Genomic DNA, 26,488 nt, shown 5'->3' on the forward strand with positions numbered 1-26,488 from the left:
TAAATCCTCTGCTACATTAACCCGTGAACATTTCCAAAGCACTAAACATGACAAAGCTACAAACACAAAACTCTGCATTTTAAATATACTTTTTATTTAATTCAACTTTTTTTGTATTCAATATTAAATAATACGAACAGCTTGTAAGCAGGTCTCGGACCATTCATTCCCTTGAAAGTTTCAATAACAGCAGAAATTCAGTTGAAGTGCTTCAAGTGGCAAACTCAAGTGCCAACGTAGACTGAAGGGCCACACACGCACGGACACACACACACACACACGCACGCACGCACACTCACACACTTAAGACTTAACAGCACCAAACATCCCCAAAACAGGATTGTTGCAACAATAATACTAAGCTTAACATTCCTCGTTGAAATCGGTGGTTATGCGTCGCGACGACTTTTCATGCTGGACTGGATGCTTGTGGAACACCTTGGGGTGTGGGATCGGAGGAGAAATAGGTGGTGGTGGTGGAGGGTCACCCTCAACCCAGCAGAGGGTGCCAGGCAATCAAAACCCAAGCCCAGGGGACACCAATTGGGTGTCAACGGAATTGGAGTTTCATTTAGACAAAAGTAGTAGCTTTGCCATCACCTTGTGGCATCTGTGGGCAATTGTACACCTTTTGCCAGGGTGGCATACATTTTTTGGGTGGATTCTAACTTGCACGGTTCACAGTTTAAAGTTTTTCTTGGACATTAATGGGAATAAAGGAAAAAATAAATGGCTCTTAATAGAAAAGGTCATCATGGTACTTTTCCATTAAATAAGCCTTTGAAATTGGATGGAATTTCTCTACCCCTTTGCAACCTTCCACTATATATTGCTGCGTTATAATCTGTGCAAATTCCCAAGGTGGATTTTTACCCGGGCGACATTTATTTGGGCTCCAGTTCGGCGGCGGAGGCCGGCGTGGGCGAGGGCGGAAGGCTCTTGGGACACAGCAGCCCATGGGAGGCGGCCTGGTCCCTGTTGAGGTTCTTGTAGGCGTTCCGGTGCGGCGCGTCCAGACACACCGAAGGGAAGCGGAGGCCCGCCAGGCAGCACGCCGGACACGAGACTGCCTCGTCTTGGTCCAGGGACTGGGCGTCGGGCTCGCTGGGGGGCGAGCGGCAGCCGTTGTTGTTGACCCCGGCGGGGGCGGGGCCCCACACTAAAGGTTCGCTCAGAACCACTTTGTTGTTGTCCAGTTGTGACCACCCGTTGGTGAAGGTCTGGGAGGGGCTGGAGGTGCACGTCGGAGGGGAGGACAGTTTGGTGTACGACGACGAAGACGAGCCGTCTAGCGTGTCCGGCGAGCTGGCGCAGTCCATCGGCACCATCTCGCCCTTCTCTTGATCCAAGGAGAAGGGTTCGAGAGACGGCGGGAGCCCCGAGTCGCCGCCGTCGTGCAAGTCGCAGTCACACAGGTGGGGCGACAGGTAGGGGAGCGGCGTGCACGGCAGCGACTGGCAGCGCCGGTGGCGCCCGGCCGCCAGCTCGCCCCGCTGGGAGTCGGACGGCGGCGGCGGCAGGGCGAAGGTGAGGGAGATGACCGACTTGCTGGGGGTGTCGTACAGCTTGATCTTGCCGCCTTTGAGGTCGTCGCGCCGCGAGAAGGGGTTGACCCGCGTGGGCGGCGCCGGCTCGGCGGAAGGGCCCAGCAGGTCCGACTTGCTGCGGGACAGGCGGGCGACCGGCGGCGGACCGGTGGCGTGCTCGGCGGCCGGTGGCTCGTCCGCCCGCTCCAGGTCGGCGGCGAGCCGGGAGAACGACGGACGCAGCTCGGGGCTCATCTGGACAAAAACAACGAGAGTCAGAGCGTGTTGGGCTGGGGGCGGCCGGCCGGCGTCTCGTTTTTCGTACATTACAGCAGACGATGGCCAGATTCAGGAAGTGGGCGGGGCAGTCGCCGACCATCTGCGTGAAGGCCTCCACGTGCAGACCAAAGTCCTGCAGAAAGAAAACACAAGTACAGGGTCCATAATTTATGCTAACAACCAAATGCTAAACTTACCTCCTCCCTCACATGTCAAACTAACATCCTTCATTGACACCAATTACTACTTTCCTATTAGGCAAGGCTTTGTATGCCAACTTGCAGATCATTCCAGAAAAAGCTTCTTTTTTTTTGTGTTCCCCCCAGCAAAGTAAATTTGTGACCAGTGAACCTTGCGATAACTATACCTCAGTGCGTGGTAGGACATCAGGGTCTGCCTGTATCCTGGCAATGACTTCACACAGAATTATACCGTATGCAAACACGTCCACCTACAGAGAGCCACAAAACACTTTTTTTTTTTTTTTTTAAAGCAACCAACCAATATTTACATTTATAAATATAAAATATGAATATTTGTTTACGTGACATTTCCCAACCAACCTTCTCATTGTACAGCTCGCCGCGGAGCACCTCCGGAGCCATCCAGTAGGGGGAGCCCACCACCGCCAAAGGTTCCTGGTCTGCTTCTCCACTGCGCCGGAAACAACGGAAATAAAGAAATACAGAAGTCGTAGATCAAACTGGAAATAACAAACGTTTTTTTCGGTTACTTGGCCAAAATATTGCGCAACTGCGAGCCAAAAAAAAGGGAAGGAACTCGCTCGAGAGCATGTGGGGACAAACACGTGCCTTCACCTCACTTTTTTCTGACTTACATCCATTTTGGAAACAGGCACAAACATGAAAAAAAATGTGGTAAAAATTAAGTCCGACGCGCGATTCCACTTCCTTTCTGTGCTATTTCTGAAAGTTAATTTGAGCTATGATACGGAAGGAGAGTGGACGCAAAAAATAAAAATGTCAACTCGAACATTAAGGAGTCAGAAGAGGCAGACTGGAATAGTTTGACCTTATTTGGAGTGACCTCCCCCCCATGCCTTCCATGTCCCCTCCCACACAAATATGCGAGCCAGGTTGACAACAGCCTTTCTCCTGCGTCAAATAAAAAGCTAATGAGGGAATGTAAAAGTGGAAATATGTATTGTACATTGACACAAAAGTGTGAAAAATTAAGTTTTATATTGATTTTTTTCTCTAATGAGTATTTCTTTGTATTTTTTTAGGTTGAGTGGGAAAAATACCCCCAAACAAAACAGACTTCAAATGACTTCACAGTTGATTCCATCCCAGTGCACCCGCGCACAACCATTTATAGTGTCAATAAAATATGCCATGTAAATGCCAGCGTGCAATAAAGAAAGACAGAAGGCGGCCGTTTACACACTGGCCGTCCACTTCCTGATTTACACCATTTGCGAGGCACTGCGACCCGGCCGGCCTCACCTGCTTTGGACAACGAGCAGCTGAGATACGGCACAGAGTCAAGATAAGAAAGGAGTGAAGGAATGCGCTTTTATTGAGCGGGAGGGTTGGGCCAGTGCTACGTTAAAGGACACATACCTGTAATCGGGTATTTTCTCCGCCAATCCGAAATCTCCCACCACGGCGGAGCATACGCCACCTTCCCAGCGCACCAAGCAATTCTGCATTTATGTAAAAAATAAATCAATAACAACAATTACAACTGCTTGCTTTGAAAAACACGGACATGTCAGTCACATGCGTCACCTTGGAGGTGAGGTCGCGATGAAAGATGCCCTTGGCGTGCAAGTAGCGCAGGCCGCGGGCGATGTCCAGCGCCAGGGCGAGCCGCGCGCTCCACGACAGGAACACGTCGCTGTCCAACAGCTGCTCTAAGTTGCCGCCGTTGATGTACTGGGTCAAGCGCAAACGCGGAATGAGAACCAAAACCGTGACGATTATCGAACCGGCCGCGTCATACCTCGGTCAGCGCGTGAAGTTGCCCCTCGTGGACGCACACGCCGATGAACCTGGGGGGGGGGTGGGAACACGCGGACACTCGTTATGTATGGAGGACAAAAGTGCCAAAATTCGAAAAAAAATAAATACATGACTAAATAAATAAATAAATGATTAAATGTGAAAATAAAAATCAATAAACAAAATATCATTCGAAAATTATATCTAAAAAAATAAATAGAAATATAATTAAAAAATTATATCTAAAAAAATAAATAGAAATAAAAATAAATCTGTTTTTATTTTCACTTTTAGTCATTTATTTATTTAGTCATTTATTTATCTATTTATTTAGTCATTTATTTATTTTGAATTTTGGCGGTTTTGGGCCGTACTACCAAGTGGAAATGTTATTCAAACAAGGGGGCGGTCCTAAGCATGTCTTGGGTCGAACTCAGCCGTTGCAAACTGCTTGTCATTGGTCGAGTGAGCAGCTCGGCGAACAAGGCAGTACGGCCCAAAATCAAAATAAATAAATAAATAAATGACTAAATAAATATATAAATAAAAGACTACATAAATAAATACATGACAAAATAGATAAATGACTAAATAAATAGATAAATAACTAAATAAATAAATAAATAAATAAAATGACTAAAAGTGAAAATAAAAACGGATTTATTTCCATTTATATTTATTTTTTTTTAGATATAATTTTCAAATTAGATTTTTTTTATATTGATTTTTATTTTCACTTTTAGTCATTTATTTTGTCATTTATTTATTTCGAATTTTGTCAGTTTTGGTCCCCCATAATTATGCACGTGCTGATTAAAATAAATAAATAAAAAGATTAGTCGTTGGGGGGTTACCTGAGGATGTTCGGGTGAGACAGCCTGTTCATCAGCTGAACCTCCCTGAGCATGTTGGCCCGGTTACTGGCTAGGATGTTCATCTTGAGCGCCATCACCTGGCCCGACACACGATGCTGCACCTGGACGGCACAGGGGGACAGGGATTTTTATTTTTTTTCCACAAACACATGCATACACAACTGACAACTTGTGGGGTTCCCCAGGGGTCAATCCTGGAACCCTTAATGTTCAATTTGTACATATTTCTTTAAGTACAGACGTGCAGCATTAACAGCAGTGGCTTTGGTGCATCCCTCGTCCAAATAGAGCTTTCTTTTTAGGGGGGGGTGGCCAGAGTGAGCACTCCCATCCAGGTACAGTCGCTAAAACATTTGTTTACCTTCAGGCGAGGGAGCGGCCTTCCCTGAGATCAAGCCTACATGTTGGTGCTCATCCGTGTCAACACGATAGAAGGGAAGCTCAAAGTCCTTCCCAAAAGCACAACACGCAAATATATATCATATAAAATAGACCCACTGCGCTCGCTCCGCCGCTTGGTAAATCGCATCAGCCAGTGAACGCACTGACATTTGCCTGCTCATTTTGCTATTCAAAAACGGGCAACGCTTGAGGGAGTGGGCCTCTGTAATTGGGTCTGTCTAATGGGACATCCTTTATAGGATAATTGCATACGAACTCAGCCATCCATTTTCTATGGGGCTTGTACTTCATTAGGTGACTTGCAGCCTATCCGAGCTGACTTTGCGCCCTTTAATTGTGGTTCTGAACGGCGATTGGATGATTGCCATGGATACCACAGGAGGAACTTACCTTGAACACCTCAGAAAAGAACCCGGCGCCGATCTTCTCGCAGCTGAAGTCGTCCAAGCGCGCCAGGCTAGAGACGGCGCTGCGCAGGGCCCGGTAGGAGGAGGGCCGAGTCCGGTTGGAGCCGTGCACGCTGTGCATGGGCAGCTCCGCCTCGCTCTCCGGGTCGCGATCCGGCTCCACCCTCTCCATCTCGAGACAGAAGCGGGAGTGCGGAGTCACAGTTTGGCCGGGGTAGGGTGAACGCGCGCCATGTCAGCCCCCCTCCACGGTTGCGGTCCAGTCCAGTTGAGGGCTGCGAGACATCAAAGTCAGGCAATTTAATGACTAAGCAAGAATGGCATGAAGCATCAGGTCAAGTGAGCAAAAGTTTTCCCTCCTCCTAGTTTTTGTAGGCACAAACTCATCAATTAACTTCAACATGGCAATACTTTCAAAATAAAATTCCTTAACTCACTTCATCTTAGCTCCTTGGCACCAAGAAGCCAAAATATGAGTGCAAAAGCACGACTTTCATCTGAATGAAGCTCCTCGACTCACTTGAGTTCTCCATTGAATCTCTCATATTTTCACCAAAGTTGCCAAGAGTTTACCAGTCAAGCCTTGAGTACAACTATACATTAAAAACATATTATGCAAAGGTAGATTTGCACAGTTGTTGCATTAATTTAGCACCCCTCCAAAAATTGGTTCATTGAATCATAAATGAAAATACTGTATAAATTAACTTATTGTCAGTTAAAAAAACGTAACAATGTACGTAAGCGTCGCATGTTTATTATAGTTTTTAATCTGAAATAGTTGGTCAAGGAAATTGCAAACAACACTATAAATATTAGTAATATAAATTATTGTGATATGCCCTCCATTTGGTTTCGCAGGCATAAAATGCACACAGATGTAAAAAGAAAAGAAAAAAAACAGCGGCCGTTGTCGGCGTTATCTGCACTCAGCAGATTGTTAGCGGCCGCATTTTGCGCTAACACATACACACGCTTTCAAATTGATCCAATTCAGGTTCCCAGCAGAGCAAAACCGGGGACGTGGGGGATTTATGATTGGAAGCCCCCCTTTTTCCACCCGGCTCGTCAATTGTGAAGCCCGGTTGCCTCTCAACGTATATGGCGACGCAAACGGAAACGGCCTGAAGTCAGAGAGGCGACGCGTGCATGTAACGGACGTCACTCACCCGCAAAAAAAAAGAGCGAGGGAGGGAGGGAAAAAAAAAAATCACTAAAATCCAAGAACGACGTCCTCGCCCGGATGGATCCTCAACGCAGCGTCCCCGCCCCCCGTTCCTCGCTGTCTTCCATGCGAAGGCCCCCCGCAGGTCGCTCGGCCCCACTCGGTGTGGCGTCGTTTGCACACGAGGAGGGGAGCGCCGGCTTTTACGGAGGGGGGTGGGGCTGCTGCTCACGTGACACCCCCACCCCCATTTTTTAACGTTATCTGTGTGCGCGCGTGCTTTTAAGTTTAAACACGTCCGTCGGAAATGCGGTAAAAACAAATGTCATTACCTCAGCCACGGCGCTTGAGTTTGCATGTGAAGGCGCTTCGTCTGTCTGCGTTGGTGCCACTTCCGGGTAGGAGAGCTGCTGCTGCTCACGTGATCACATACGGGGTAGCTCAGAAACGGAATCGTTCTTTTTTTTTTTTTTTTTTAAAGATTGTTTCAGGACATTGAATATGCCTTTAACAGAACAAACACAGCAAAAGCCATCATTATGGATTGGTTTGGAATGACTGACGCTCCTTAATGACGCCTTAAGAGAGCACGTTAAAAAAAAGCGTATTTTTTTCTAAAATTAGTTATTGATTTTAAGGTATTTTTTTATTCATGTATGTTATTAAATAATTGGTTAGTAAGTTTTCTTAAAGTATCGTGAAAGCGTTCGTCTGTTTGTTTGGGTGCATTTTCCGGGTAGGGGTGGGGCTTATGACGTCAGAAAGACGCAAACTATAACCTTTTTTTAAATGGTGTCTATATTTCTAAGTTCAGTATTAGTACGTATGATGTGACCACACGTTTTATTTATTTTATTAAATAATTCGTTCATTAATAATTTAATAATAATGAAATCAATAACAATAGTAATATTTTACTTATTGCGTTATTTTCTTAAAAATACAGTAAAAATCATTAGTAAATAAACAAATTGCATGAGCGTTTTTTAATATCATTTATCAACAAATGTGTTGATTAAAATAAACAATGCAGTTTAAAAACAAGAACGATATTTTTTTTTTGGGGGGGGGGGGGGTAAATAACTATTGAATTTTAAAATGTATTTTAAAAATAAATATATAATTTATTTAAAAATGCGGAAATTTCACATATTCAGCTTGGAGAACTGCATTATTCATCAGTCCATTGAGGCTCTGTAGGAGGTGGAAAAATTAAACTCGTGTCACAGCATTGTTTTAGAAAATATTACACAGCATTTATTATTTACGGTGGCCGATTACTTATTCATCGAATGGAAAGTTGGATTTGCCTGGAGTTTATTATCATAAGTGTCCATGATTAGGGATTGCTTATAGCTTTTCTGATGTGCACTAGCTGTGCCACAGGAGGCCCATTCCATCTTGTTTGAATGTAATTGAAAAAGCCGCATTAAGAGTGAAAGCAGGTTACCTTTCTCCCATGTTGACCATCAAGAAGCCTAAGTAATGAAAGTGTTTCCACATGGCCCAAACCCACCCAGGGGATTCACGTATCAGCCAGATATCGGATCAGAAAAATTGAGTAAGGCCCAATTTCAATGTCAGGAATCCGATGGCATTTTCCCCTGGGTGACTAAATAAAATGCATCCAATTAGTTCCCAGGCTAAAAGCAAATGTTTGTCGCTAGTCTTCTAAACCAGGTTCAGTTCAGGTTTCATCTTACAAGTACGGATCAGTTCCATGAACACACCCCACGCCTCTCCGGTATGTTTGGGTCGTGCTACAGTAAATCACAAGATTGCATAGTAGCTTTTTAAAATAAATAAATAAAATAAAATAAAAAAAATAAAAAAAAATAAAAAAAAGAGGAAAAAAATGCCATATGGTACAGTGAGTTCCAATCTATATCCATAAATTGATCAGTGAGGTGTCATTTTTCCATCAATAGACAACTATCATCAAATGCGTGAGTGGGTGTGAAAACCGTACTTTTTATTTAATATGTGGCACGTCATGTGTATGTAAAGCTGTAAAATGTGCATTTAAATGTGTACTTTTTTTTTTTTTTTTTAAACACATCACTTAACTACTTTGGCGCCCTGTTGTGGCATAGTAGCGTTAGTGGAGCTTCGTTGGAGCAAAAATTTTGCTTTGGTGACTTACGTTGGTAAAGTGTTGACCTGGGTTGAAGTTTCATTTGTTGTTTTCCACCACCTTGGGGCCAAGGACCTATATTAAAGTATTTGGTCACAAGTTGTGTTTTCAAACCATTTTTGAGCCACGACACATTCTTTTATGTTCTTGCTGCCATCTAGTGGAATAAAATTGTTCTGCCTTGTACGGAAGGGAAATTCTCTTGCTCAAATCTCAAATTAATCTTCAGTGTTTTCATCCCTGTGAGCTTCATCTTCGGTGGTTAAATATTTGTCCATGTTAACTTGGCAAGTTAGCGATATAAGCCAACACAAGCTTAAACATTGACTATTACGTTTATTGCGCTACTTCCGGTTGCGTGCCCCCACCCACCGATGCAAAATCACGTCGCAAGTCATCGCAACGCTCAATGCTGATTGGCCCGCTAACTTAATTCCAAACGTGCAGCATTCTATCGCGTTCAGCCGGTCTAACTTGACTCCAGTCCAGTGAGTCCACATCAACATGGCTCTGACTGGCACCGAACGGCTCCAGAAGTGGGTCTTCGACGCCTTCTTGGCCGTCTGCTTCCTCTTGTATCGCTTCGTCTTTTCTCGGCCCATTGAGAATAAGAGGAATGTCCCGCCGATCAGCAACCCGCTGCTAGCCGTGTCAGCGACGCAACTCGCCGGGAGGATCCGACGACGAGAGGTGAACGTCGGCCTGAGTGGGCAGCTCGCGTCCTGGTGCTGGGTAACAACATTTCCCGTAAATCCGTATGTGTGCAGGTGTCCAGTGTGGAGGTGGTGCAGGCTTACATTGATCGGATCCAGCAAGTCAACCCCTTGCTGAACGCACTAGTCAAAGACAGGCACGGTTCTTTTTATTACCTCCTCCAAGGAGCAACAACCCATAACTCAGAGGAGTACTGAGGGGGGTCTAATCATCCGCCATTTTTTTTCTCGCAACGCAAAGTATAAACATAACTTAAAATATATATATATATATATATAGTAAAATGAATAAATTATTAACAGGCCGTACTCATAACTCAAGGTACCATGACTTGCATATGAGTATTTTTTTTTTTTTTTTTTTACTACCATCCAGGTTCTCTGCCGCACTCCAGGAAGCAGCGCAGGTGGACAAGCTGATTGATGAGGAACCGGGAGGTGAAGAGGTGCTGAAGGATCGGCTGCCTTTTCTCGGCGTGCCTCTCTCTGTCAAAGAGTCCTTCGGTCTCCAAGGTAACGTATTTTGATGCCTGAGAGAGAGGCTCTGGTTTCCTATTTAAATTGGGACAAAAAAAAATATCAGAAAATAAATATTTTCCACAATTGGGCTGTGTGCTAGCTTGAAATTAGTGAGATCAACAGACAGGACAAAGTACAACGTTCACAGGAAAAGTAATACTTTACTGTTTATTTAGCTTTGAATCTCATTTAGTAACTTGAAAGTTACACATTCACGTTTGCTGTCATTAATAATTAATTTTTGATAATCCCCTTGTCTTCAAGGCATGCCGCACACCACCGGCATCGTGTGCAGGCGAGGAGTGCTGGCGGTGGCCGACGCGCCGCCCGTGGCCCATCTCAAGAGGGCGGGCGCCATCCCGCTGGGCGTCACCAACACCAGCCAGGGCTGCATGTGGGCCGAGTCGCACAACCACCTGTACGGCGTCACCAGCAACCCGTACGACTTGGAGAGGATGCCGGGAGGGAGCTCGGGTTAGTCATACACTTCAACAAATAGATGATTTTGGTGGACATACTTACTGGCTGGCTATTTTTAACTAATGGCAAGCTGATATTGCCTCCTGTCAGGTGGCGAAGGCAGCTTGCTGGGCGCGGCTGGCGCGGTTATTGGCCTGGGCTCGGACATTGGTGGCAGCATCCGCTTGCCGTGCTTCTTCAATGGAGTATTTGGCCATAAAACCACACCTGGTAAAAGGATCGAGTGACATTCTCTGGCGTTTACATCAATTTGTCTTGTTTAGCATATTGTCGCAGCTATGTGAGAAACATCCATCCATCCATTTTCTTGACCGCTTATTCCTCACAAGGGTCGCGGGGGCTGCTGGCGCCTATCTCAGCTGGCTCTGGGCAGTAGGCGGGGGACACCCTGGACTGGTTGCCAACCAATCGCAGGGCACACAGAGACGAACAACCATCCACACTCACAAGCACACCTAGGGACAATTCGGAGCGCCCAATTAACCTGCCATGCATGTCTTTGGAATGTGGGGGGAGACCGGAGTACCCGGAGAAGACCCACGCGGGCACGGGGAGAACATGCAAACTCCACCCAGGAAGGTCCGAGCCTGGACTCGAACCGGAGACATGTGAGAAACAGTTATGCCCATTTTCTTATTTTTAGGTTTTTGGGATAAAAGTAAATGCTACGACGGCGTATTAGGGCCACGTATAAATATATATATATTTTTTTAGAGGGCAGGGGCAATATTCCGAGAAAATAACTTTCGAAAGTGGCAAATTTGTGAGAATAAAAACTCACAAGGAATACACGTAGCATAGCTATAATCTAATCATTTTTCATGAAAATGAAAAGGCATTCAAGTAGTACGCCACATGTATTTCTTGTACTTTACAAAATGGCAAATTTGTGAGTTTTTTTTTTTCTTCCTCGGAATATTGCCCCAGCCTACTTTAAAAAATAATAATTATACACGGCCCGAATACACCGTCATAGAATGCAGACATCCCAAAAATCTTCAAAGAAATAATAAAATAAAATAGCAACAATATGTAACATGGGCTCATGATACTAGCATCCGTCTCGCAAACCCTCACTTGCAGTTTTTGAACCCTTGCAGGCGTGGTGTCCAACGAGAACCAGTACCCGCCGTACAGTGGCAGACACGAAGAGTACGTCAGTGCGGGGCCCATGTGCCGCTACGCCGAAGACCTCCTGCCCATGTTGAGAATCATGGCAGGACCAAATGCAGATATGTGAGCGAGCAAAGTTTTTAGTCGGGATGGGCCCAGTAGGTGACTATTTTGTTTTTGCACAGGTTGTCCCTGAACGAGAAGGTGGAGCTGAAAAAACTCCGGTTCTTTACCGTCCTCGATGACGGCGGCTCTCCTCTGACGTCCCCCGTTAGTGACGAACTCAGACGAATACAGAAGCAGGTGAGTCATGTTAGTGACCCAGTTATGAAAATGATGAATAAAAATTAAAACTAGGGATCGACCGATAATCGTCCTGGCTGATTATCGGCGCCAATATAATGTATATCAATATTAAAACAAAGAAATGTTAAACAACAACAAAGCGTATTGTAAACGTATTATAAACAACCCCCCCCCCCCCCCCCCCCCCCTTTTTTTTCTCTGAAATTTAATATCGCCTTCAAATATCGGTTATCTGCTTACTTGACTGCTAATAATTGTTATCGGCCCTGAAAACATATTGGTCTATATCTAGAAAATATCCACTAAATAAATAAATAAATAAATAAATATAAAAAAAATTCCATCTCAGGTGGTGGAGCGTCTGGAAGCGGATCTCGGCGTGTCGGTCCAAGAAGCGCGCTTCCCCGAGCTACGCTACGGCTTCCGCATCTGGGACGCTTTAATGTCTCTTCCGGACAAAGAGGGCAAGGTTTGAAGAAGACTGCGCGGCGTTCGCCGCTTGGCGGCCAAATGACTCGTGTGTTCTCCCGCAGCCTCCGGTTCCGTTCGCCGAGCAGTTGGGAGAGCCCGGCCGGCCCATGTGGCCGGTGTGGGAGGCGCTGAAAAGCGTTGTCGGAAAATCGGACCATACCGTCGCTGCCATTAGTGAGTGCTGATATGTTTTAGCGCAGTGGAAGCTTGCTGTTATGAAAACTCAACCTTTTCATGTGACGTGCGTAGGTCTGGCCTTGTTTGAGAAGACATCAACGACCACACCTTCCGCCTTCCTTTTGGAGATGAAGGAGAAGCTGCAGAAGGATATGGACGAGTTGCTGGGGAGCGACGGCGTGCTCCTTTACCCTTCGCATCCCAGGGTGGCCCCGAAACATCACCACGCGCTTTTTCGACCCTTTGACTTCGCCTACACGGGTACGCAAACCGCGCGGAAGGCCATCCCAACACGTCGAGTCATTCTGTCCGCATTTTTTTTTTCTCCCTAGGTATCATCAATATTTTGGGCCTGCCGGTAACCCAGTGTCCTTTGGGGCTGAACAAGGAGGGTCTCCCCATGGGCGTGCAAGTGGTGAGCGGGAAACTGCAGGATCGGCTGCCCCTGGCCGTGGCGCTCTACCTGGAGAAGGCTTTCGGAGGCTGGAGGGAGCCTAATCAGGGTTCCCGCAAGGTCTAACAAAAACAAAAAGTCTTAAAAAGACTCAAATTCAGAAACTTTAGGCTTTAAATGTCTTAACAAACACCCATATTTTCATCCCAGGTCTAAAATATAATTTGCCCCAGTCTTAAATTCTTAGTTCATAGCGGTTAGCAAAGCATCTAGCTTGTTGCGTTCGGATCACGGTAGATAAAAGCCTTCGATCGCCACAAATAGTTTGAAATTGGGCGGCAGGTTGGCTGTCTGTGCCTGTAGCGATGATGATCTGGCAGTATTCTTAATAATTAGTCTTGTATTTGTCTTTATTCATTTTATTAACGGCTTTGATTCAAAGTTTGCACACGACGCTAATCCCTTAGCGGTGCTCTTCTTCGGCTGTCTATGAAGTACCTCATTATGTGGGTTACGTTTTACTAATTATGAATTACTTTATCTCTTATTAGGAATCATTACATTATTATTTTTTTCTCTTATTACAGCTTTTTTTGGTGGTTTTTGTCATCCTCAAAAATTGAATTTTTGTTCAATCTGACATTGCATCACCAAAGAAAGCAAGCGATTTTCAACATGAGATTGAATCATTTGTAAAATAAATAAATACAAATAAAAAATACACACGTGGGGACGATTAATAGTATTGATTTTTTAAGGGGGGAAAAAAAAAAAAAAAGGCCAAATTGACCAAATTCTGATCGGCCCAACGCTAGCAATATACCCTGCATTAGCTATAGCATTATAGCACAGTGTTGGCCACTTGATTGCAATGTTGAAACTTTTTTTTTTTTTTTTTTCCCTGAGGTGTTTTGATGTAGTGGAAGTGGCTGCGATAATTAAAGTAAAGCAAAGCTCTTCTCTCCGGTGTGCACAAATGAAGTGCCCATGTACACTCCGGCAGTGAAACACTAGTGAGGAAAGTATTCACTAGTGTGAATGTAGCATTATAATTAGGTGGCTTAGTGTGCCCACTACCGCGTACCGTACCCTTTTCAAGTTTTTGTTTCCACCAAGTTTACACACGGGTGTGTGGACAACGCGTTTCTGTAAAATAAGTAAATGTCAGTTTAACAAGAAATGGCTTGAAAGTACATTTTTGTAGGTACTCGGCTCGTTGCAAAGTATGCAAAAATGTATATAAAGTTGGGGGCATGAAGGCCCTCAAGTCAGATGTGAAAATCAGCTTGCTATGACGTGAAATTGGTCTAAAATTTTTCTCATAATGGTCTAAAAAGGGAGGGATTAACTCCAACCTCGTTTTTTTTTTTTCTCAACTTTTTCTTTTTCTAATTTTTTATAAATGTTCAGATGTTTTTATGATTGATGGAGGTGACAATGAATTGACACAGTGAATATTTCTGGTAGAAGGCTACTAATGATTTTTTTGATTACAATATTTACAAATTGTTTCGGGGTTTTTTGTAACCATGAAGGGGGCCAAATTAAATTTTTCACTAATCAAAACAATACTTGTGCTGTTTTCTATGATTTGTAACATTAACAGACATTTGAGCCGATTGGCAGAAGCACTGCAATTGAACGACACTGAATGTTCCTCATAGATTATTTCCCAAAACAAACAGGTGGTGACTTGATGTAACATCTACTTTATCACCCAGATCTTGTTTGCTAAATTTTAGAGCTGTGGCACCCCAACAAACAAAAAATGGCACACAAAATATTGACAGGGAGTCCTCGAGTTCCGTTCCTACGCTGGCGATGTAACCCTAATTTCAACTGAAGTCGGATTTCACTGTTAAAGTCTATTTACATCAAAATACTTTGTACGGTCATTTGAAAACACATATTTGCGCCACCCGGAAGATGCAGGAACCAATATTTTGTGTTTCCGCATGGACATTCATTGCTGACGGACGGCAAGGCGGAGCTAATGGAAACTTCAACAGGGAAATGTGAGGCGCCGACGTGGTCGATGGTCGCCCGTTGCTTTAGGCACTTGAAATAACTAAAATGGCGTGGTTAAGCTGCTACGGACGAGGCACGGGCGCCGTAAAGTCGAAACACGACTCAAGGACTCCCTGTATACTGAAATGAGCTCGTCTCAATGTATTCACCGTTTCTTTGTGTGCGCCATGACATATTCTGTTGTATGAATAGGTGCTTACATGTTGTTAGTAACATGTAATGGATAAACAAAGATACATTTGTGTGATTGTTTGGACCAATTAAGTGAAATTTCAATGTGCTGTGGCACAGTTGTTTAGTTCGACTGTCTTACGAATCCATTTTAATATCAACTGTAGTGCTTGTTGTGCTGCAAATCACACAAATAAAAAGATCTTGTGAACCGAAGCGTTAACAGTCTGCTGTCATTTTATTTTATTTTGTTCAAAAAAACAAAAAGGGCGCTGTCATTAACCGCTCCATGTGTTGCGAAACATTCACACAGACGCCACAACTAAATGAAATGGGAAATAAATGAAGATTGAACCTGCGTGCGTGCAGGAGGAAGAACCTTCTCTCCTGTTGCCGGCACGCCCCTCCCCCACCCCGGTTGGAGTTTCGGCCCGAATGCCAACTTGTGAATGTGAGCGAATGTGGTCGTGAGCGAGTGGAGTCCACCTGTTGCGCCTCTCAGGAGGTGTTGGTGATGGGCTTGTACTTTTTCAGCCGGGTCCACTGACCCGTGGAGTAGTTCATTTCGAAGACGGTGTCCACCAGCATGGTGGTGCTGCCCGTGCCGTCCGCTTTGGGCAACACCTCCGTGTGCTCGCTCAGCTTGATCTGGATGATGTCACCCTGCTCCGGGCAAGGGTTCTCTGCAAGACAAATACAGTTCATGACTAAAGCGGTGGTTCTTTACTTGGGTGCGAAAGACTCGTTAGCAACAGCCTCACAGTTAGCATATCACTTCCTGTAGGGCTGCTCCATTATGGGAAAAATAATAATCACGATTATTCAAATGATTATTTTTGGTACAAAACAAGAACATGGTTAAGTATTTAAAAATATTAAAACCAATTAAAGACAGAAACACTATAATTATGCAAGTTCCTTTTGGACCAAACAATTTATAATACTATATATTTATAATATATTTTTTATAATATTTATGTTTGCAAAAAAATTGAAGTTGGAGTGCACTGTGCGGTAGTACGATCATTTATTTTTTGGTACAAAAAAATAATAATAAAATAAAAATATCAATACAAATAAAAATCTTTGAAAACGCCATAATTATGTAAGTTCCTCTTAGATGAAACGTGTATTAGTTATTTTAAAGATTTAAATAAAAAAAAGAAAGGTGAAAATGTATAAATCAAAACAAGAAAATGTTTACACATTTAAAAAAATATTAAGACCAATTAAAAAAACAAACAAAAAAAACTATCATTTGGTAACTTTACTTTGGGCCGAACCGAATTTATAATATACAGTTATTTATGTTGGCAAAAACTTGGAAGTTGGAGTGCCGCATGTGCACTGTCATAGCAATAGCACAATCATTTTTGTTGTTGTTGTGGTACAAAAAAATGTTTAAATGTAAAAAAAAAAAAAAACTAATAAAATGTTAATACAAATAAAATTATTTGAAACAATTATGCAAGTAAGTTTTTCTTCCTCCCACTCCTTTTCAGGCAAGGTTTAGAAAAATTTGTCTAAAAAAAATTGATATTGTTAATGTTGATTATTGCCTGAAATAAATGAACAAATAAAATAAATAATAAAAAAAAGTTTTTGGATGAAACAGTATTTATTAGTTATTTTAAAATATTTTTTTTTTAAAAAAGGTGCAAATGTATACATTTATACAACTCCAAAATTATTATTTTTTTCTGATGATTATGCTGATTTTATAATTGTGGAGTGTAATAATTGAAATAATAAAATTTCAACTAAATGCCCTAACTTCCTGTATTATGCTCTTATTCTGAAACCACTTTGGTGGTGGAACTAGCTCACTCACTGTCATTGACGTACACATCTGGACCAATTTTATGTGTTCCGGTAAAATTGTTTACTCGAAGGAGGTAACGTACCTCTGGATCCTGCCATGAATCCCAAGATGAGGGCCTTCTCCGGTCTGGTGACCTTGTTGGCCGTCTTGAACATCTCCTGAGCTGCATACATTTGGTCCCTCTGAGGCGTGCGCAAAATAAAGACGATTCAAGCTTGCATTTGGTTCGACATACCGGGCACCAAAGTGGCACTGTACCGTGAGCGAGAGATTCTTTTTGGGCTGAGGTTGTGGCGGTGTGGGGGTTGGTGTGGGTGTAGGGGTCTGGGGCGTGCTGGGGGGCTGAGCGGGCGTCTCGGGCTGGCCGGCAGTGGCGGCCGCCGGCGGCCCGTTGCTGGCGGGGGTGGAGACCGGCGTGCTGGGGGACGAGGGGGTGGCCGGGTTGGCCGCTGAGCTGGCGTTGTACATGGGCGTCCTCTGCTTGTACTGACCCGGGAGTGTGGCGGCGGGGGCGCCCGCGCCCGCCGTCGCTGACTCTTCCGGTTGGCGAGCCGATTGCAGCGCGTCCCAGCCGGACCCGCCTGCGTTTGCTGGAAGGGAGATAAGATGAAGTGTACTAACGACTGAAAGTTCCCCATTTTGACAATCGAGGAGGATCCCTGACCTGGCTGCGCCTCGGAGCTGGGAATGTAGGAGGAGGAAGGAACCATGCTGGGCGTGGCCGGTAGGTAGCTGGTTGACGGCAGCGGGTTCTCGTTCAGCGCGCCAAGTTTCTGCAACAGAAAACAATCTTCAACCGGGCAATCTGCAAATTGACATTAGTTGCCTTCAAGGACATACTGCAAAAAATTTATTTAGATCAACTGAACTCCCAGGCTTTGGTAAGTTATGTTAAAATTTAGAACACATTAAGCAACAAAGTCGAGTGTGTCGCCAAAACAAATGTTTTTTTCCAGCGGTTCAGCAAATCTCCATTCCTCTCCAATTATAAATATAAATATGTGTAAAAGTCAGCTCTGAAATGACAAACAACAGTACAGTGTTCCCCCGTTTTTACAGCGTGCTTTTTTTTTCTTTTCTTTGGTTGGTTTATTTATTTTTTGTCTTTGCACGGCCGACTGGGGAAATGCGGGAATCCTCGGGCTTGTCTTGACAAGACCTTTTCAACGGTGTCTGTCCCGTCGCTGCACGACATTGCATTACAGAGATAGAAAATATTTACTGTGCAGTATAACAAGTAAATTAATGACTGTAAATTAAAAAATAAATAAATTATGCCGGTTTGTTCACAAATCAGAGACAAGAGTTCTTTGCACTGACCACAGGCACACCGTACAACTGGTGAGACAAATGGCGTACAATGAAATAAACTTAGCTTTACAAATTATAGAAAAACAAAGACCAAACAAAACATACGTACCACTTTGGCCTGCTAGCGAACACACAGGGGTACTTGTGAGACTTAATTAGCTTCACTTAAGCGTGAGGTCGAGCTGCCCCGAGCTGCATCTGATCACTGCCTTGCTACGCTAGCGAAAACAGGAAGTGACCTAATTGTGCTCAAAAAAGTTAAACAAATTTTATCCGATCCTAATTTCATCCTTTAGCTCAATTTACTTGCAAACTAATTATTATTAACTACAAAGTCCCACTAATTACACAAATATAATAGGAAAATAAAAACAATACACATAAACACCATAGTTTGCGCACCATAGTAACCTTACAATTACAATTACTGAAACAACAGCTCCTCCTACTGGCGAAACACAAAACCGCAACTGCTTCAACCATGACACAAACTACTGTGATAAAAAAGCATTCATAAGACACTAAATCACACCAAAATGAAAAAACATATAAAAAATGAAAATAATATATCCTGTGCTGTATACTGTAACAAATAAAAAAAAAAACAGCATATCTTTAATGGAAAAATTAATGCAAATGAAAAAACATATTATGAAAGAAAAAGCATTTATAATAAAGTAAAAATCATACCAAAACAAAAAAACAAATGAAAAAAATATATATACTGTGCTATATACTATAATAAATAAAAAACAAAACAAAACATACTTTAGTGGAAAAAATAATGTAAATGAAAAAAAGAACATAATATTAATAATAAAGTAAAAATCATTCCAAAACCAAAAAAACATAATAAATGAAAAACATATACAATTAACAGATTTTTATTTTTTAATTAACGCAGATTTCCATTATCACGGGTCGATTTTGGACCGTAACACCCGCGATAAACGAGGGAACACTGTACATCTATATTGACGCACCTGTGCAGAGACGAGGCCTGCGGCATAATCCGGTGTGGTGTTCTCCACCACCGCTTCTTCTTTGGCTGCTTTTTCGTCCGCTTCTGTGTCTACAAAAACAAATACGTGCCCACCATAAATTCAAGTTTCATGATATTTACTTTACAGTCAAGTCGCATGGTCGGACTGTAGGGTGCTGGTGAAAACGTAGTTACCCAAAGTTTTTCGACGCCGTTTTGCCTCTCTTCCGGCTCCGACCATGTTCAACTCTTTGATATCCAACAGCTGCCAGAAGATGGAAAACAATGATTTGTCACTCAAGATGACGCTTTGCACTCCAGAACTCGTCTTGACATATAAACTTGAATTGATCGAAACACGTGTTTGTGTGTTGCGCCAACACTCGAGACGTACCTTGACCCCGCGCTCCTTGCGCAGGGGCGTGCGCACTGGGGCAATGGGAGTCCGGTTGCTGGGGGGGCTGAACATGCTTGGAGCTGTGGGGCTGCGAAACGGAGCCTTGGGAATCCCCTTGAGAGGGGCTTAAAACAATAAACATTGTTAAATGAATGTATCAACCATGTGCCCAAGTTATGGCCATTCCGTTTGTTTTTTTTTGTGTTTTTTTTTTAAATAATAATAGTGAAAAGACCTCAAAGTGAAATTTAAGGTACAATTTAGCGTAACACATGCTGATGACCGTAGAAGTTCCATACAATTTATGTTAAAAAAGTTAATTAAACAAAGCTGTCTATTGTTTATATGTTTAAAATTTAAAGTTTTTTCTAACACCATTATTTTCTCTTTTACTGCAAATGAATATCGGCTTGAAATATCGGTTATTGGCCTCCTTGACGACTAATAATCGGTATCGGCCTATCACTAGTCTAAATGGTGTCCACTGTGAATGCGCAATTTTGTTTTTCCCCCCTGCCAACCAATCCGCAGATCGTAAGCGATCCGAACCAACCACGGATCAATTCTGATCCGTTGCACCACTACTAACAAGGAGCTGAGCATCCAATTTCCCAAGTGTTTGATCCGAATCATCCAAAGTAACTTTATGAGCGGTGTCGTTCAGCATGGTACTCACTGGTCGTATCAATCTTTTTGACTAAACCTCTCCCTTTGGCGTGAAAAGGCACTCCGGCAGTCTTCTTCAACTGCTGTGCAGTCTCTGTGGCTAGAATACAAAACCGGTACGTTTTAGCAAAGCGCACCACAACGATTTGTCAAAATGAAAAGGAAAAGGTGTTACATTTCTGCAACAGCTCAGCTCTGAGGGTGGCACTCTTAGGCTTCCTCTTCAGCTGGAAATGTTTCACAGGAGGCGTGAGGGGTCCCACCAGTGTGGTCAACGCGCTCTTGTTCAGGTACTGGCACTCCAAAGGAAGCATGGCGGACGCCTCACACTCTGCCACTACGCGGGCGTGCCAAATTCAGATTCAACCATAAAATGACCTTACACACCAAAAAGTCCAATTCAAACTGCTTACCTTTCTCCCTAAGCTCGCCGAGGATGTCCTGCACGTTTGGATTCTGCTCCTCCAAGTCCAGATTGAGAGAGCCCGTCTCTGGGAAGGACTTGAGGATGTCTGCGACCATAAGCACCCACGGCTCAGAGTCCACCGTGGCCAGCTGGATTATCTCTGAAAGGGCCTCTTTCATCTGGTAAAGAGAAAAACTTTTAGCATTAACTTTTCAGACATAATGTTCATCAATTAACAAGGTAACAGGTCAGTGCACAACAATAATTGACAGCTCGTATTAGGTGTTCTTTACTCTAATTTGGAGGTATTTTTGGAGTAGATTTTCTAAAGTCGATATCACACAAAAAATATTCAACGAAAAGCCAATTTGATTCTCATCACAAACCATCCAATTATCAATGTTCCTTGTGCGTTGTACTCAGGTGAAGTGTCCATTCCAACCGGACTGTAATTGTAGGCCATACATGTCACGTTCCTAGTCTTAAAACGTAAAAAGGTGACAAGCCTATTTTCAAAAATGAGTAGAAAGTACAACTGTTTTTCAAAATAAGGAGGGAAAGCAAAAAGCGTAAAGAAAAAAAATACAGTACACCCCACGACTGTATTTCCGACAATACACTTTTTACTACATTTGGTAGTGACGTGACATTTTACTAATATAAAAATGGGTGCGTAGGCTCAACACAGATTGGGAAACAAGATTGTGAGGACGGTACCGCCCCCTCTGTTCTATTTCCCAGTCAGTCACAATGTCTTTGCGAGAACCGCAGACGTTCGGTGATGAGTGCCAACAAACCGGTAGTTTAGGCCGTGTCGAAGTTAAGGTTACGGGAAGGAATAGTTCAGTGATGGGGGGAAATATGGCGTGTTTTCATCTTAATTCCTTTCGTTGATATCTCGTCATCGTTTGTGTCGGAAGCTATCGTGCTAATGCTAATGTAGCTGACTAGTGTTTTTGTAGTGCCGCGATATAACGATGCGTTGGAAAGAAGTGAGTAAAAGTAAAGCATTTTGTTCTTATTTTAAGACCACCTGGTTGAGCATAAGGGAAGGCAAACGACACAAGGTGTTGGAGGGCGCCTGCCTACCTCGTCCACAGTCCGCCGGGGGAGATGCAGCATCCCGAGGAGCAACTTGAGCTTGACGGGCGGCGACAAGCTCGAGAAGCACAGGCGTATGTTGTCGATCACGGACACGGTGAGGAGCGAGGCGATGCTCGGCGGCGTCCACAGTTCGTCCGTGCAGCCCAGTTTGTTGTGAAGCCACAGGCCAGTGTCGCTGTCCTTCATCGACGCCATCTTGGAAAAAGAAGTGTTTTGAGTTCGGGCATTTTAATGGACTACTAAAAAAACGACAGTCAGGACCCCGCCCACGTCTTGTTGAGGCCATTGAACAACACAAAGTATTTTTGCACTATTTCGTATTATTATGCCACAAGGTATCAGGAAACGTCACTTTATTTAATTAATTACATACTCACCCCCAAAATCCCAAATAAATAAAAGATAATCTAAGGTGCAGTTTTATTTTTTTTTAAATGGCCAGTCGTGCGCATGCGCAACTACTTTTTTTTTTTCAACTTTCAAACTTTATTTAACATGCCAGTAACATAAATAATTACTGTTTAAGCATCTTTAACATTAAGACAGCGTCTATGGTAATTTGTTAAACAAACAAATCAGGTTTTCAAAAGACCAGAAATTGACTTCCACATATTTAAAAAAAAAAGTTCACGTTTAAAAAAAACAAAAAAACAAGTGGGTGCTTTTTGCAAATATTATCTACATCTCAGTAAACTCCCTATATTTGAGGGGGGGGGGGGGGGGGGGAAATGGTCAAGTTTAGAATTCAGATCGAAAAATGAACGACATAAAAGTTGAAATTCCAGGTTTATTTCACGCTATTTTTATCTAGATAACTCAGGAAAGATCACTTTTTGTTTAAACCTACCCACTTTTCAAGTGAGCAAAAGACTTGCACCAGACAATTAAGTAACATTTCATATTTGTTGGCATAAACCTTACTTGCAATAACAGCATCAAGCCTGTGTCCCATTGACTTCACCAGATTCTTGCATACTTGCTTTTCCGGGCCTGCACGGCACTCCTTTTGATCTGAAACCCAAATGCCTTCAATGTACAACAAAAACAAAGGAATTGAACTTGCCGTTCCAATAGGGGGCTGTATTTAAACACCAAAATGTTCAACAAAACCACATTATTTCATGAAATGAAAGTCAGCTATTCTAACATACACAATGCTAGACAGCATATTATATAATCTTCAACTATATAACATTATCCAATACTCAGCATACAACAATTACTACTACTGTCTAACATCATAGTCTATGTGTATATAAGTACCTAAGATTCAATAATAACAACAATAATAATAATAATAGTCATCACATACCAGTGGCATGACCGAGCCTCTTCACCTTGGCATGCATCATTTCAGCAGACCTACACCGCTGTCTATTCCAAATGATTTCTGTTTGTGCTAGGTCAGCTGCAGTATTTATGTGGATGATTAGTTCTTTAATCCTTTACTCAACTGATTTTTCAAAGCTAACAAAGCTTGTTACATCATTTGTTTAGCAAAAGGATCATTTTAAAGAACTTACTAACAACATCCTGCGATTGGCTGGCAACCAGTCCAGGGTGTCCCCCGCCTACTGCTCAGAGCCAGCTGAGATAGGCGCCACTACCCCCCGCGACCCTTGTGAGGAATAAGCGGTCAAGAAAATGGATGGATGGATGGATGGGTGGATGGATGGATGGATGGACTAACAACATCATTACTGAGATACCAGCCTTTTTGTTTGTTCTTTTATTATTATTATTATCATTATCATCATTATTATTATTATTTTGGTATAAACAATCCACTTACTATTATTCTTATTCTTATTAACAACGTTTTCTGGATGACTGTGTGTACTACTCACAGTTCCATAATCTCAAATTTTTATTGTGAGGTCAGGGTTTTAACCATCAAGGAACATGGTGAGTCGTGCGCATGCGCAACCTCTACATTTAAAAACATCTCCACAGGCATTTCCTCGCTGACCTGGTGTTCCGAATAACATACCGGCGTCGACAGATTCGGGGTAAGTAAACGGACCCCGCCTTGTTAATACAACGCATTGTTGCATCCGTGCAAATAATAACAGAAATCCACACGCCTAGGTATTTGATTATGGCATCCGGAGGTACGATGCAGGCAGCGATGCTCCTCCTGCTGGCGGCCCAGCTCGTCCTGTGCCGTGGTGGTGCTGCGGATGTGGACCGGGAGACCGGGACCGTCATCCCCGCGGAAAGTAGGTGATCTTTTGGGTCACAATGGCGAGCCAGTTCCGATATTAATATAACCGATGGGGGAGGGAGGAGTTGTCGCTTTACGACGGGATTTCCGTCCCTACGTCGGCGAACCCGATTTTTTATTTTTATTTTTTTTTACGTAGCGTAAGTGGGAAAGCGTCGCACTTTACATCACTAATGTACGTTCACAACAAAATATTTTAAGTGTTTTCTTGTGCTAACCTATACCAACACAGTAGTTCAGCAAGTCCACTTATGAATATTCAGGATGAGCTAAATATAGTAATAATAAAGCAATGCTGTCTCTTTTTCCAGGTCGCCCATGCGTCGACTGTCATGCATTTGAGTTCATGCAGAGGGCCCTGCAGGACCTAAAAAAGACTGCTTTCAACTTAGATGCCAGGGTTTGGATGACCATTTTCATTCATTTCATGAAAATATTGCTTTTGAATACAGTATTCTGTAGGTATCACGAGTGTACAGTAGGCGTTTTTTTTTTTAAACGCTCTTAAAGGTATCATTTGGTTGAAGGTGAACTACAGAGGCAGAGATGTAAAATGTATTCTGAAACTGCACTTAAATAAAAGCAATTATAGGCTACTTATGTAAACAGAATGGTAAAAGTAGATTCAACTTTAAAGCCACACACATTCATAGTCACAGATGCTATAATGTAGAACATGCGGATGGTGGCCCCAACTGGACAAAAATTGTACCTGCACCTAACATGCACATTTTGTATTGATATTGTTTAATTTAAAAAAAAAAAACAATTGCTAGAATATTCAAATTTAAATATATTCATAGGTGTAATCCTACAACACTTTATATACAGTAACTGTTTTGATCACATTACATGTGATGTTATTTAAGCACTAGCTAGTGTTATCTTGATTTTTATGCTATCGCAACAATGAGATTTCACAAAGCTATGTTCCCATTATTTATCTTACTGTGTTTTGTGACGCAGACGGAGACGCTGGTGCTGAGGGCGGAGAGGAGGGCTCTTTGCGACTGCATGCCCAGCTCGCTGCGCTGAATCCTCAGAATGCAGACAGCTCTTCCAAAATACTCATGTACAGCGATTGTTGACTCCCAACGCAGCGGACACTTTATTATAAGCTCTTGTCATGTCCGTAGACCAGGAAATGGTTATTTAAAACACAAAGCACGGAACTGAATGACATGTTTTTTGGTTGGTTGTTTGGAACAAGAAAACTTGAGACTTAACTGATATTTGTTGGGCTTTCCTTAGCACAGCACTGTAGCATGAATTCGCAGCACCTTTTTGTAAACGTAGAGTGTATGTATAGATTTTGAGGTGACATATTGATATGTAACAACTATTTATCCACAATGTACTGTAACTTTCATTTAAAGAGATTGTAATGGAGACAAATGTGACAAGTATGTGTTACTGTCACCGTTATTATATGTCAGTGTTCAAATCAAATAACGTGAATAGTTTGTTCTTGCGATGGTTTCTGTGTATGGCTGGGGATGGTCAAATAAAATGTGCGTACTAACTTTTTCATTTAGTAATTTTTTTTGCGCTGGCATAGGTTACGGGGCCGTAATTATGCCGTTAAGTTAGTGATTTCTATCGCCTCAAAATGTTTTTCTTTCAGATATTTGTTACTGTAAAAAAAAAAAAAAAAAATGTTGACGCAAGGCACAAGAACACTCGCTCGGTTACCCAAATTGCAATGCCTCAAGTCCACCACTAAAAGGCGCCAGTGGACAATTCAGAGAGGCGGCTGTGTCGCAGCGATGCGCCAATTCTCCCTCCTTGCTGGTTGCAAAGCCTTCTGAAGGGAAATACTGTATAAATAGAGCCACCAAGTAGAAACGCAAGCTCCACCTGCAGTGGCGTGAAAGCAATCGCGTCACATATGCCTGGGAATGTGATGCACACTGCAAAAGCCACCTGATAGGTCCGACGTCAACACAGCAATGGCTTAACCCTCCCCCAGTTTCGTTCGATTTCCAGGAACAGCAACAATGTTCCTTGGGTCAATTTGACCCGGGCCGGGGCGTATCATTAAAAACAAACAAATCCCAATAATTGTTTATATGTCCAAATTAACCCAATTACTATTTCTTTGCAAATATGTGAAATGAACCATTTCACATGGGGCAATTTGACCCATTGCATAACAAAAGTGCTTGTCCAGCCACACATTTGGCCGTTTTTAGCTATTTAATATAGCCACTGTATTATGCACATTTTGTATATTAACACAGTGAATAGGGGGCGGAAAACTGTCAGTTAAAATGTATTTGACATAAAAGATAAATTGTACTGAAAAGTTAAACAGGACAGAACTGATTAATACTTTGGCGCCATCTTGGTGTCAATTAACTATGCTGAAGGAGAAATGAGGAGCTTCATTTCGTTTGTTAATATCTCATCAAACTTTAAATGACATACCAGTGTCAGAAGGGCGAGTCTGCAG

General features: G+C 42.9%; 4 protein-coding genes across 11 annotated transcripts; 2 read left to right on the top strand and 2 right to left on the bottom strand.

The window, feature by feature from the left end:
- Positions 1-73: 73 nt before the first annotated feature.
- On the bottom strand, positions 74-7,059 carry tesk1b (testis associated actin remodelling kinase 1b). Of its 6 annotated transcripts, XM_077500553.1 has the most exons (11): positions 6,424-6,544; positions 5,891-6,035; positions 5,437-5,728; positions 4,624-4,745; positions 3,771-3,819; positions 3,557-3,703; positions 3,389-3,471; positions 2,369-2,459; positions 2,173-2,256; positions 1,852-1,938; positions 74-1,781 (listed from the first exon to the last, which is right to left on the bottom strand). In XM_077500553.1, exons 3-11 carry the CDS (start codon positions 5,623-5,625, stop codon positions 885-887), a joined length of 1,749 nt encoding a protein of 582 aa, XP_077356679.1. In that variant the 5' UTR covers positions 5,626-5,728; positions 5,891-6,035; positions 6,424-6,544; the 3' UTR covers positions 74-884. The 6 variants fall into 6 exon arrangements, with proteins under 6 accessions (XP_077356679.1, XP_077356677.1, XP_077356676.1 ...); XM_077500551.1 differs by lacking the exons at positions 5,891-6,035; positions 6,424-6,544 and adding an exon at positions 6,951-7,059; XM_077500550.1 differs by lacking the exons at positions 5,891-6,035; positions 6,424-6,544 and adding an exon at positions 6,623-6,928.
- Positions 7,060-8,581: 1,522 nt separating this feature from the next.
- Positions 8,582-15,340, top strand: faah2b (fatty acid amide hydrolase 2b). The gene is made up of 11 exons (XM_077499489.1): positions 8,582-9,442; positions 9,520-9,602; positions 9,842-9,978; positions 10,249-10,458; positions 10,555-10,674; positions 11,565-11,700; positions 11,763-11,880; positions 12,233-12,352; positions 12,417-12,528; positions 12,604-12,792; positions 12,864-15,340. Exons 1-11 carry the CDS (start codon positions 9,257-9,259, stop codon positions 13,049-13,051), a joined length of 1,599 nt encoding a protein of 532 aa, XP_077355615.1. The 5' UTR covers positions 8,582-9,256; the 3' UTR covers positions 13,052-15,340.
- A 3-nt stretch (positions 15,341-15,343) lies between these two features.
- nelfa (negative elongation factor complex member A) lies at positions 15,344-26,486 on the bottom strand. 3 transcript variants are annotated; one of them, XM_077499487.1, is made up of 14 exons: positions 23,336-24,328; positions 23,125-23,220; positions 22,734-22,823; positions 21,798-22,007; positions 20,716-20,887; positions 20,478-20,639; positions 20,313-20,402; positions 19,634-19,761; positions 19,435-19,504; positions 19,241-19,329; positions 17,611-17,719; positions 17,205-17,536; positions 17,029-17,128; positions 15,344-15,807 (listed from the first exon to the last, which is right to left on the bottom strand). In XM_077499487.1, the coding sequence occupies exons 3-14, from the start codon at positions 22,746-22,748 to the stop codon at positions 15,623-15,625; spliced, it is 1,662 nt and encodes a 553-aa protein (XP_077355613.1). In that variant the 5' UTR covers positions 22,749-22,823; positions 23,125-23,220; positions 23,336-24,328; the 3' UTR covers positions 15,344-15,622. The 3 variants fall into 3 exon arrangements, with proteins under 3 accessions (XP_077355613.1, XP_077355614.1, XP_077355612.1); XM_077499488.1 differs by lacking the exons at positions 23,125-23,220; positions 23,336-24,328 and adding an exon at positions 26,464-26,486; XM_077499486.1 differs by having other exon boundaries at positions 23,125-24,328.
- nicol1 (NELL2 interacting cell ontogeny regulator 1) lies at positions 22,556-25,563 on the top strand. The gene is made up of 5 exons (XM_077499494.1): positions 22,556-23,433; positions 23,766-23,821; positions 23,901-24,031; positions 24,348-24,436; positions 25,003-25,563. The coding sequence occupies exons 3-5, from the start codon at positions 23,911-23,913 to the stop codon at positions 25,069-25,071; spliced, it is 279 nt and encodes a 92-aa protein (XP_077355620.1). The 5' UTR covers positions 22,556-23,433; positions 23,766-23,821; positions 23,901-23,910; the 3' UTR covers positions 25,072-25,563.
- Positions 26,487-26,488: the final 2 nt, after the last annotated feature.

The sequence above is a fragment of the Festucalex cinctus genome, chromosome 16 (assembly GCF_051991245.1).
Source record: "Festucalex cinctus isolate MCC-2025b chromosome 16, RoL_Fcin_1.0, whole genome shotgun sequence".
Taxonomy (NCBI): Eukaryota; Metazoa; Chordata; class Actinopteri; order Syngnathiformes; family Syngnathidae; genus Festucalex; species Festucalex cinctus.

Excerpts from the sequence above, each read along its gene's own strand:
- tesk1b (XM_077500551.1), bottom strand. The coding sequence starts at position 5,625 with ATGGAGAGGGTGGAGCCGGATCGCGACCCGGAGAGCGAGGCGGAGCTG. Across the intron at positions 3,820-4,623 it reads TCTCACCCGAACATCCTCAG|GTTCATCGGCGTGTGCGTCC; the intron begins GTAACCCCCCAA and ends CCCCCCCCCCAG. Across the intron at positions 1,939-2,172 it reads ATGTCCTACCACGCACTGAG|GACTTTGGTCTGCACGTGGA; the intron begins GTATAGTTATCG and ends TTCTTTCTGCAG.
- faah2b (XM_077499489.1), top strand. The coding sequence starts at position 9,257 with ATGGCTCTGACTGGCACCGAACGGCTCCAGAAGTGGGTCTTCGACGCC. Across the intron at positions 9,603-9,841 it reads AACGCACTAGTCAAAGACAG|GTTCTCTGCCGCACTCCAGG; the intron begins GCACGGTTCTTT and ends ACTACCATCCAG. Across the intron at positions 11,701-11,762 it reads GCAGGACCAAATGCAGATAT|GTTGTCCCTGAACGAGAAGG; the intron begins GTGAGCGAGCAA and ends GTTTTTGCACAG.
- nelfa (XM_077499488.1), bottom strand. Across the intron at positions 20,888-21,797 it reads CCCGGCGGACTGTGGACGAG|ATGAAAGAGGCCCTTTCAGA; the intron begins GTAGGCAGGCGC and ends TCTCTTTACCAG. Across the intron at positions 19,762-20,312 it reads CAAAAAGATTGATACGACCA|CCCCTCTCAAGGGGATTCCC; the intron begins GTGAGTACCATG and ends TATTGTTTTAAG.
- nicol1 (XM_077499494.1), top strand. The coding sequence starts at position 23,911 with ATGGCATCCGGAGGTACGATGCAGGCAGCGATGCTCCTCCTGCTGGCG. Across the intron at positions 24,032-24,347 it reads GACCGTCATCCCCGCGGAAA|GTCGCCCATGCGTCGACTGT; the intron begins GTAGGTGATCTT and ends CTCTTTTTCCAG. Across the intron at positions 24,437-25,002 it reads CTTTCAACTTAGATGCCAGG|ACGGAGACGCTGGTGCTGAG; the intron begins GTTTGGATGACC and ends TTTGTGACGCAG.